This window comes from Gouania willdenowi, chromosome 22 (assembly GCF_900634775.1).
Source record: "Gouania willdenowi chromosome 22, fGouWil2.1, whole genome shotgun sequence".
NCBI classification, from domain to species: Eukaryota; Metazoa; Chordata; class Actinopteri; order Blenniiformes; family Gobiesocidae; genus Gouania; species Gouania willdenowi.
In genome coordinates this window covers 11,860,808-11,871,470 of record NC_041065.1, presented here as the reverse complement: position 1 = coordinate 11,871,470, position 10,663 = coordinate 11,860,808, and the positions used below count along the sequence as shown (strand labels likewise).

At 36.5% G+C, this 10,663-nt stretch overlaps 1 protein-coding gene across 1 annotated transcript; it reads left to right on the top strand.

The window, feature by feature from the left end:
* The first annotated feature begins 1,317 nt into the window (after nucleotides 1–1,317).
* On the top strand, nucleotides 1,318–10,299 carry pax9 (paired box 9). The gene is made up of 4 exons (XM_028437849.1): nucleotides 1,318–1,488; nucleotides 1,934–2,551; nucleotides 4,174–4,313; nucleotides 9,491–10,299. Exons 1-4 carry the CDS (start codon nucleotides 1,485–1,487, stop codon nucleotides 9,743–9,745), a joined length of 1,017 nt encoding a protein of 338 aa, XP_028293650.1. The 5' UTR covers nucleotides 1,318–1,484; the 3' UTR covers nucleotides 9,746–10,299.
* Nucleotides 10,300–10,663: the final 364 nt, after the last annotated feature.

Sequence of the window (10,663 nt, the reverse complement as noted above, 5' to 3'; positions counted from 1 at the left end):
TACTACTTCTACTACTACTTCTACTACTACTACTACTACTACTACTACTACTACTACTACTACTACTACTAATACTACTACTACTACTACTACTACTACTAATACCATACTACTACTACTACTACTACTACTAATACCATACTACTACTACTACTACTACTACTAATACCACCACTACTACTACTACTGTGTCAGACCTGTTTCTGTTACTGTGAAATAACCTGGAACTAAACATATCAACCCTGGAACAACCTGTCACTGCGAAATGTTCATGGACATAATTTTTTCATTTAAATGTTCACCTGCACTACTCATCAATGCACTACTGCACTATTATCTTATTATTATTATTATTGTATTTTTATTTTTTTTAATTATTATTATTATTATTATTATTATTATTATTATTATTATTATTATCTTGTTAGTTTTATTTAGTTTGCACATATTAGTCTAACCTCTCTTATATTTATGTTTATACTTCTTTTTTTTAATTTATTTTTCTTTATTCTAGTTGATTGTTATTATTTAATGTTACACTACCTGAGAGAGCACAGGTCACCAAAAGAAATTCCTCGTGTGTATTCATACACCCCTGGCCAATAAAGTTGATTCTGATTCTGATTCTGATACTACTACTACTACTACTACTACTACTACTACTACTACTACTACTACTACTACTACTAATACCACTACTACTACTACTACTACTACTACTACTACTACTACTAATAATAATAATAATAATAATAATAATAAACTGATAATCACGATCATTTTGAAGGCGTTATTTGATTAAAGGGGGAAGTTAAAGGTGGAGTGTTTGAGCAACAAAGCTAATTGAAAGGGTGAAATCTGCACATTTTGTTTGTTTTTATAAAACATGTTATTATTATTATTATTATTATTATTATTATTATTATTATTATTATTATTATTATTATTATTATTATTATTATTATTATTATTATTATTATTATTATTATTATTTACTTATCGTAGTATCCATCAACCACATCATGTTTAATAGAGTAAAGATCAGATTCAAAGTCTTGATATTCCACCAAACTGTTGGGACTCACATCTGTGACCAACAGACCTCTGTTTAACCGTGTGATGGGAGCGCAGGGTGGGCGGGGCTTTGAGTGGAGGGGGAGGGAGGGGCTCCTGTCATGTCAAACTTGTTCCAACCAATAGCAGCTCAGCTCTGTGACATCTCCGACGTGGATATGGAATAACGGACCAATCGTTGCGGAGAAGAAACTTCAGATGCCCCGCCTTTTAGCGTTTGGCTAAATTGAAACGTAAAGTCTGTCTCCAGCAGCGCCAGGAAACACACACGGACACTTTGGTTCCTCTTGTTCTTTGACTTTATCGCACTAGACGCGGAGTGTTGGACTGTGGACACGCTGGACGCGGAGCGGAACCCACGCGGGAGGCACGAACCGGACACCGTGTTGTTCTTTTACAGCTTGAACGCGATGGGTGAGTTGCATTAAAATGCGTTTGAAGGGATGAATGTGCGACTGTGAGGTACAAATAAAACTGTGTCTGTCTATGAGTGTGTGTGTGTGTGTGTCGGCTCACTTCAAACAGAAACAAACAGTTTCAATCATATTAGACAAATATGCACGCGAGCTTCACTCACACCTGGTATGCACGTGAACTTATAATTGCAATACGTGTGGTTTTAGTAGTGACTGTTTATCATTATGTGGTAGCATGGGCTGAATTATCATTAGCTCAAGCCTCACAATGAAATAATAATAATAAAAAATAATAATAATAATAAAAAAAAAAACTGTTAAGAACTTAAATAAATACGTTGTGTTTTTGGCTTAATTCTATTTAAATGATGGTTGTGTGTGTGTGTGTGTGTGTGTTCCATCAATCATTGTGCTTTCCTCTGTGTGTGTGTTGGACTCCATAGAACCAGCCTTCGGTGAGGTGAACCAGCTCGGCGGTGTTTTCGTGAATGGCAGGCCGCTCCCTAACGCCATCCGGCTCCGGATCGTAGAGCTGGCCCAGCTCGGGATTCGACCCTGTGACATTAGCCGACAACTGCGGGTCTCCCACGGCTGCGTCAGTAAAATCCTGGCCCGCTACAACGAAACGGGCTCCATCCTCCCGGGGGCCATCGGAGGCAGCAAACCTCGGGTCACCACGCCCACAGTGGTCAAACACATACGGACATACAAGCAGAGGGACCCGGGGATTTTTGCGTGGGAGATCCGGGACAGGCTACTCGCTGACGGGGTCTGCGACAAGTTCAACCTCCCCTCCGTCAGCTCCATTAGCCGGATCCTCCGGAACAAGATCGGGAATCTGACCCAGCAAAGCCAGTACGAGTCTAGCAAACAGGCGCCCCATCCACCACCCCATCAACCAACGTTACCCTACAACCACTTGTACTCATACCCGGCTTCCAAAGTGCCCACCCCCCCGGGTATGCACTCCCTCCCCGGACACATGGCCATGCACAGGATATGGCCCTCATCGCACTCGGTCACTGATATTCTGGGGATACGGTCCATTACAGAGCAACAAAGTAAGCATGTCCACACAAAGGGGGCGGGTACATGTTTATTCCACACCACATAACTAACTTACTTTTAAAAGGCTTTACATGACTTACTTACTTTACTGTGACTTTGTGTTAAATAGATCTGGCGTTAGTTTCTATGTTCAGGAGCGTTTTTTTTTTTTTTGTTGTTGTTGTTGGTCCCAAGAAATTACAAAGTTAAAGGGCCTCTGTGGGGTGAGAAAGGCTAAATACTATGACATGAGTGAATACTGATGACCGATTGCACAGTTAGCTTAGAAACAGATGGTGCATGCAGCCTGATTTTCAGTAATAACTAAATAGCGAGTATATTTAAATGGAAACTGGAAGATGGAGTGTATCAAAATAAGTGGCGCTGCAACGTTTGAGTAAAGTTCTCTGCTGCATGCGTTGTGTTTATCCATGTAGGCCACATGCAGGTAGGCCCACATAGTTTCCCGTGCTCACCGAGACCGCAACTGTTTTGGAAACAGTGAAACAGGATCCGGCATAAATCAGTGTTAATGGTCGGCTCGGTGCTATGAGAGGGATTTCCTCAGCTGAAGGGAAATGAGAAGGATTGCTGTCAGGATTCAAACCTTAGCAAGACAACCGCTGTAATGCAGTGGCTGTGTCTACGAGGAACAACTGGCGCTTTTTTAAACGACGCTGAATGATGAGAAGGCATTTGGAGGAAGGTTTGACGCACGATAGATGAGAATCTCTATTTGGATTAAGTTTTTACGCACGGTAGATGATGATCTCCATTTGGATTAAGGATCTACGCATGACAATATCTGCAATATTTTCAAGAGAAATGTATAGAGATCGCACAACTTAAAACAAATAAGACGCAGAGGTTGGAGCAAAATGTACATTTTACATGAGCTTTGTTTAAACGTCTCCACTCGGTCCTGCTGTTGTTGCTTTCCCGACTTTAAACATCGGGGTTTGCTAAACATAATATCCATTACGCACAACAGAAGGAGACGGTTAAAGTAGCCCAAATTGAATTTGTCGGCGACAGGAGGAGAATTTGGTGGGTTGAAAATGTCCCCGGCCCACCACCAAAGAGTCGCCTCACATGAAACCGCTCCTCGGCTGGGCCTCACGTTTCATCTGATCTTCAAGTAAAAACATAAATATTTAGCCTCATTTTATTCGAACGCTTTAAGGGTACGGAAAGTAAAAACACGCGAGACTATTTCACTTTTCTTATGTAATCTGTCACAACTTTGAGTATATACTTTTTAATAACAATAAAATCTTACAAAGTAAGACTTTAATTTTATTCTCAATGTTTTAAATTTCTTATTATATTTGTTAAAAGGTGAAATAGTGATATATAAATATAAATAAATATATATATATATGATTTTTTTTTTTTTTTCTTTTTTTTTTGTAAAAGCGTGTTACAAAAATACTTTTACGCACAGGGGTGTTTTAGACATTCGTGCGTAAAATGAGAAATTACTCCAGCGCAAGATGTCACAGGCTTTTTCTCTCATTCACTCACCTGCGGCTGATGGATGAATGAAGCGGACTCTTTTAACCAAAACACAAACAAACAAACAAACAAAACCCCTCCCTGATTCCACTCTTTTCTTCTTTGTTTCTCTTCTGCCCAGTTAGTGACTGTCCACCTTTTTCCAGCACCAAACTAGAAGAATGGAGCGCTATAAACAGGACTAATTTCCCACCATCAAGCTCTCCGCTAGTCAATGGCATGGATAAACCGCATTTAGAGCCTGAGGCAAAATACGCACAGGTAAATAATAATAATAATAATTATCATAATAATAATAATAATAATAATAAAAAAGTTTCTCTTTTCTTTAAAAAAAAACAAAAAAACAACAAAAAAACGCTTTATTGTATTGCAGTTGGAAAAGACAGTTTGTATTTAATTAAAAATATTAAGGCTGACATTGTTAGAATAAGAATAAATACATCATGAATAATTTATTTTATTCTGGAAATTTCGACAAATATTATTGTGGGAGTTTTGTTTTTTTTTTAACCATCCTAATGCTGTCCATCTGTTGGCTGGAAATCAGCAGTGCATTGTTCTTGTATGAAATCTTATTTCATTATTATTTTGGCTTCACTTTAGCTTCAGACCACACTCCCCTGGCCTGTGCTTTATGAATGATTACTGTGTAATTCAGCGAGCTGAAGTGCATCGGGCTTTTTCCAAAATGACTGTATGCAATTTAATAGCTCCATTGTCATTGTATTAAAAATAGAACACACACACACACACACACACACACACACACACGCACACACGCACACACACGTCGCACCTTATTAATGATGTTTGTAATAACCCTGTTGTCCAAATTGGCTCCAGTCGTTAAATTACATTTACAGGGATAATTACAGTTTTACTCAGCTTTAAATATATATATATATATATATATATATATATATATATATACAAAGATTGATTTCTGCAGCAATATTTAAAATAATTTTAAAGTGGAATAGGCGGATTTAGACGTATGAAAATAAAATATTTAAATGTATGCACCAAAATCGCAATTATTATTATTATTATTATTATTATTATTATTATTATTATTATTATTATTATTATTATTATTATTATTAATAATAAAAAATAATAATAATCATAATAATCTTTTTCTTGACATATTTTTCTGCTTAAAGACTGTTGTGATCAATGCAACAATGGCTCTTTTTTTTTTTTTTTTACTACAATTTCAAGTAGTTGTTGATCCTCCTGTGTGACACACACACACACACACACACACACACAAATTCCACGCATGCTTGAACAGGATCTACGGTGATGTTTTCCGTCACAGGGGAGATTTCACGCTCATTACGCAAAACGTGCGCAGATCACTGTTGCGCAGGACGGTTCACGGGGGGTCGCATCTTTAGAAAAGCTCCGTTTTTTAAAGCACCGATACGTTATTTCGTCTATAAATGACGTATAGATATATTCATAATTGTATAAAAACGAATAATATCCAAGCAGGCGCAGTCACTAAAACAATGTGGAGACTGATTTTAACCCTGAAACTACTTCATTCGATGGTGACAAAACGACGCGCATGCACAGAAAAGCCATTAAATATGGATTTTATTTTTTAAAATTAATTCTATGTTATTTTAAAAATTTCTTTATTCACAAATTAAAAATAACACTTCAAATAATTTTTAAACCTAAATTTAAGACTATTTAGGACAATAAAGCCAACTTAATTAATTTTCTTGAAGTTTATTTAAGAAAAAAAAATGCGATTTTATAAAACCAAATACAAGCACATTTTTTTCTCTAAAATAGGCCTGAATGGTTTAAATATGTTGCACACGGGCGGTTTGAAGGTCAAAGCTGGTTGGTACCCACGGGAATCTTTTAATATTAGTTTTTGCAGGAAGTTGAGCATCCTTTCATTTAAAGAGATTTAATTTAATTTAATTTAATTTAATTTAATGGTTTCCTCTGTGCGCTGGTTTGGAGGCGACACATACAACCCAAACACGTGATTATATATCGATCTTTACTTTTACAAAATATTTATTTTTTTATTTTTATTTTTTTTAATTTACAGCTCATTTAAGGCAAGGTAAAAATATTTGTAAATCACATTTCATACACAAGACAATTCAATGTTTTTACATGATTAAAAAGTGCAACAGAAAACATTTAGGCAGTTTAAAAATCAGTAAAAACATTAAATCAATAATAATATGATTGAAAATCTACCCCACAGTCTACTGCTTATGACCGAGAATAAGAATTATAGCATACGTCTATATTAAAATATATATATAAATTATATTGGCTTTTTGCATGATGGATGACATTTTCCAATTCAGATTTGTCATTATCTATAACGTGTCCTTTATATGTTGTCATGCCACAAAGAAAATTAATGTATGTGTCCCCATTAAAAAAAACAAAAACAAAAAAAAAAAAACAGTTTAGTATGAATTAGTATAATCATCAAATAAGAAAAGTAAATACATGCACATATTTGTAAACCTGGTTAAGTTGTGTACTTTGTGTCAAAGTGGTGCCGTAAACGTATACGGTCATGCAATGATGGATTGCATTTTCCTGCTAAAGCTTTTCGTTGTTGTTGTTGTTGTTGTTGTTGTTGTTGTTAGTGTATTCTACATGTAGCTGTTATGCAGAATAAGACATTTGTGATTGCAGTATATACGTGCGTACCTTTAACACAAGGGGAAGTCTTTATAGCACTGACTAAAATATATGTATGTGTGTCTGAGAGTGAGGGAAAGACATCCATCAGACACCCACAGGCCCATGCATGCAAACACACACACACACACACACACACACACACATCCTTTTTCTGTATATTTGTATGTTTATAATCACCACAAATGCCAGTTTACAGGATCATTTTTAAGATGTGCTTTAGAGAGCCACTCAGTCTCCGTCATTCAGGGCAAGTCGTGAAAATATGTTTAAGGATCAGAAAAGGTCTCAATTGTAGAAATAACTCTCAGGTCCCGGACCACCCAGGAACCAGAATTGGGCCTCCCTGCTCAAATAGTTTTGGGTGAATTCCTCATGTTTGGTCCTGTCGTTGTGCCAGAGAAGCAAAGCCCATTCATGCCGTATATTCTCTATCATATTTCCCCTCCTCCTGCCTTTTCATTCTCAATCTATCATGACATCTGTTTTGTGGCAGTCCCCGAGCAGCCTGTCTCCCATCGTCTGGGCTCAGTATATCAACACGGAGAGAGCAATGACCACTTACCACTAGAAAACAGTGACAGGGCGATCATGCATGTACGCCTTTAAACTTTCCTTAATCTGTTCCAGGGGCACAAGAGCACATAATTGATCATTCATACTTTCATCAAAATTGGGAAAATGGGATTTTTATGTGGTGGCTGTGAAGTTAGGGTTCAGGTAATTTACCCAGCACCCCTTTCACTTTCTTAAACATAGTTTCTTTTTGCATGTTTCCACTGCAGTGTGTGTGTGTGTGTGTGTGTGTGTGTGTGTGTGTGTGTGTGTGTGTGTGTGTGTGTGTGTGTGTGTGTGTGTGTGTGTGTGTGTGTGTGTGTGTGTGTGTGTGTGTGTGTGTGTGTGTGTGTGTGTGTGTGTGCGCGCGCGCGCGCGTGCGTGCGTGCGTAGCTCCTTTTACCAAATAACAGACAACAGTTTGTTTAATGTCAATTGTTAAATTATCTAAATATTAAAGACAAATATAATCTAAGGATATATATTGTATTTTCATCTAATTTGTTGGATAAAAATGATGTGAGCAGTTTGCAGTTATGGCTACAGATATAGCTTCCCTCCAGTAGGACGCCTTTGGTGTGATAAAATAAAGGGGGTTTTTTGCTTTTTGTTCTTGAGAAAATTAATTAATTTTAGAGCTCAACCGATAAAGGATTTATATATATATATAAGCGGATATATGAAATGGAATAGATAGAATCTTTTATTGATCCACAGAGGAGAAAATCACTTTTTCAGCAACATAATAATACAAGAGCAGATAGTAAAAATAAATATTAACACAAGATAATTGTGCAAAAACACAAGGTAATTGTACAAAAACATAAGATAATAGTGCAAAATATAATAGTGCAGAAAAAATAAGATAATAGTGCAGAAAAACACAAGGTAATAGTGCAAAAACATAAGGTATTAGTGCAAAAACATGAGATTATAGTGCAAAAACACAAGGTAATAATGCAGAAAAACACCAGGTAATAGTGCAAAAACACAAGATAATTGTACAAAAACATAAGATAATAGTGAAAAATATAATAGTGCAGAAAAAATAAGATAATAGTGCAGAAAAACACAAGGTAATAGTGCAAAAACATAAGGTATTAGTGCAAAAACATGAGATTATAGTGCAAAAACACAAGGTAATAATGCAGAAAAACACCAGGTAATAGTGCAAAAACACAAGATAATTGTACAAAAACATAAGATAATAGTGAAAAATATAATAGTGCAGAAAAAATAAGATAATAGTGCAGAAAAACACAAGGTAATAGTGCAAAAACATGAGATAATAGTGCAAAAACACAAGGTAATAGTGCAGAAAAACACAAGGTAATAGTGCAAAAACATGAGATAATAGTGCAAAAACACAAGGTAATAGTGCAGAAAAACACAAGGTAATAGTGCAAAAACACAAGATAATAGTGCAAAAATATAATAGTGCAAAAATACAAGATAATAGTGCAAAAATAATAATACACAAAGGATATATATCAACACAGTATAACAACACTTATAATACCCAAACTATGATTCAAGACAAAAATAAACTACCAATTCAAAATAATAAACTTTAAATAACACAATAAATGTAACACTGTCAACATAAGGACTGTAAAGCCACAGATAATTATGGAATAATATATAAATAAAATTGTTTAAATCTCAAACTGTAAACATGGATGCTTCAAATAAGCTAAAATGTGACGGTAAAAAAAGAACTTGTCATTTCAGTGTATTTTGTAATGTTGCCATGATTACTGCTGATTCTAAAGTGTCAGATTATTATACACAAAGCACAGCACAGAATTTCCACACAGCAAAAAAAAATAAAAATGTTTATACATCAGTTACATATTAGAGCCCGACAATTAATTGGTAATAGCTAAAATCGGCCGATAAATAGGTTTGTCTCTAATAAGATAATATAAGATGACCTTTATTTGCAGTGTTTCAGCAGTATTAGATAAATAAACATATTATTAAATATATATACACACACATGGGCCTGTACACAATACAGAGAGGAAGAGGAAAGATAATGCTGCATTATTTATATATATATATATGTACACTAAGATAGTTCTCAGTGGATTGGCTAATGTTCTGATTATATTAATCCATATATAAAATAAAAGCTCAGTGATGAACTTTAATGCGTTTTAACGGTAAATGTCTCTTGTGTTCTTCCGTAGACGCAGAATGGATTGCCCACAGTGAGCAGCTATGTCACAGCGCCCAGCATGCCTCCCTACCACCCACCCACCCCAGCGTCACACTACACGGGGTACAGCGCCACCACGTCGGCCTATGTGACCGGACCCACATGGCAGCCAGCCAGTGGCAGTGCTCTATCTCCCCACAGCTGTGACTTTGCCAGCCCGCTGGCCTTCAACAGCCTGACAGCCAACCGTGACGCCTTCCACTCCGTCGCCGCCTCAGCGCTGTGAAAGCAGCGGCCCCACGCACTTACGGCGGGCGGACGGACGGAAAGCCACCCGGGGTGGGGGGGTGTGAGCGACTGGAGTCCGTCCCCCGTGGCTCCTTGAAGGACTGGGCTCCCAGGACTCATGTTTGTGGGGCTCACCCTGCCTCTCAGCTACACAGTCTGACTGAAACGCACCAGGAACCAGCTAATCTGTAACATGTAAGAAGTGGCAGCACAGGTATTCATGCAGGACTGCAGCCGTCTATCAACAACTCCTCTCAGATTCTTCACTGCACTGCACACTAGGGCTGGGCAATATATCCAGATTTAAGATATATCCAGGTTTCTATTTTGGTGGTATAGAAAATTACAAAATCGCCTATATTGAGATATATATATATATATATTATTTCAAATTAAAATACTTGTTTTAGTGTCGCTGCTTTTATTACTTTCCAGAAAAATCACAGTTAGATAATCACTGAGTGCGTCCTAACCCAGACATTTATCTAACCCAGTGTTTCTCAAATGGGGGTACGTGATGGAGAGTACTAGAGTACTTGGGAGAGAGAGTGGAAAATTAACAAATAAAGTGTCAGTCTTGGTCCAAGTGTGAGATGACTGGAAATTATAAAAAATATAGAAATAAATCTATCCAGGAGCCACTAGATCAGTGTTTTTCAACCTTGGGATTGAGACCCCATGTGGGGTCCCTGAATTTTTTTGAAATTTCTTGAAAAAAAAAAAAAAATCTAATAAAACAGCACACAATCAAACATCTGTATTTCTATACTTTCACTTTGTTATATATGAATCTATGCAGTAAAAATAAAAAAATTTGGGTTTAATAATCTCAATAACTAATTCTAGATTAAAAAAAAAAAAAAAAAAAAAAAGATGTCTTTGGGAGTCCCCAGAAATTCTTAATATCAAAATAGGG

What these genes read in the sequence shown, in the direction of transcription:
- pax9 (XM_028437849.1), top strand. An exon ending in GTCCATTACAGAGCAACAAA is followed by an intron (nt 2,552 to 4,173) that starts GTAAGCATGTCC and finishes TCTTCTGCCCAG; the next exon opens with TTAGTGACTGTCCACCTTTT. An exon ending in CTGAGGCAAAATACGCACAG is followed by an intron (nt 4,314 to 9,490) that starts GTAAATAATAAT and finishes GTTCTTCCGTAG; the next exon opens with ACGCAGAATGGATTGCCCAC.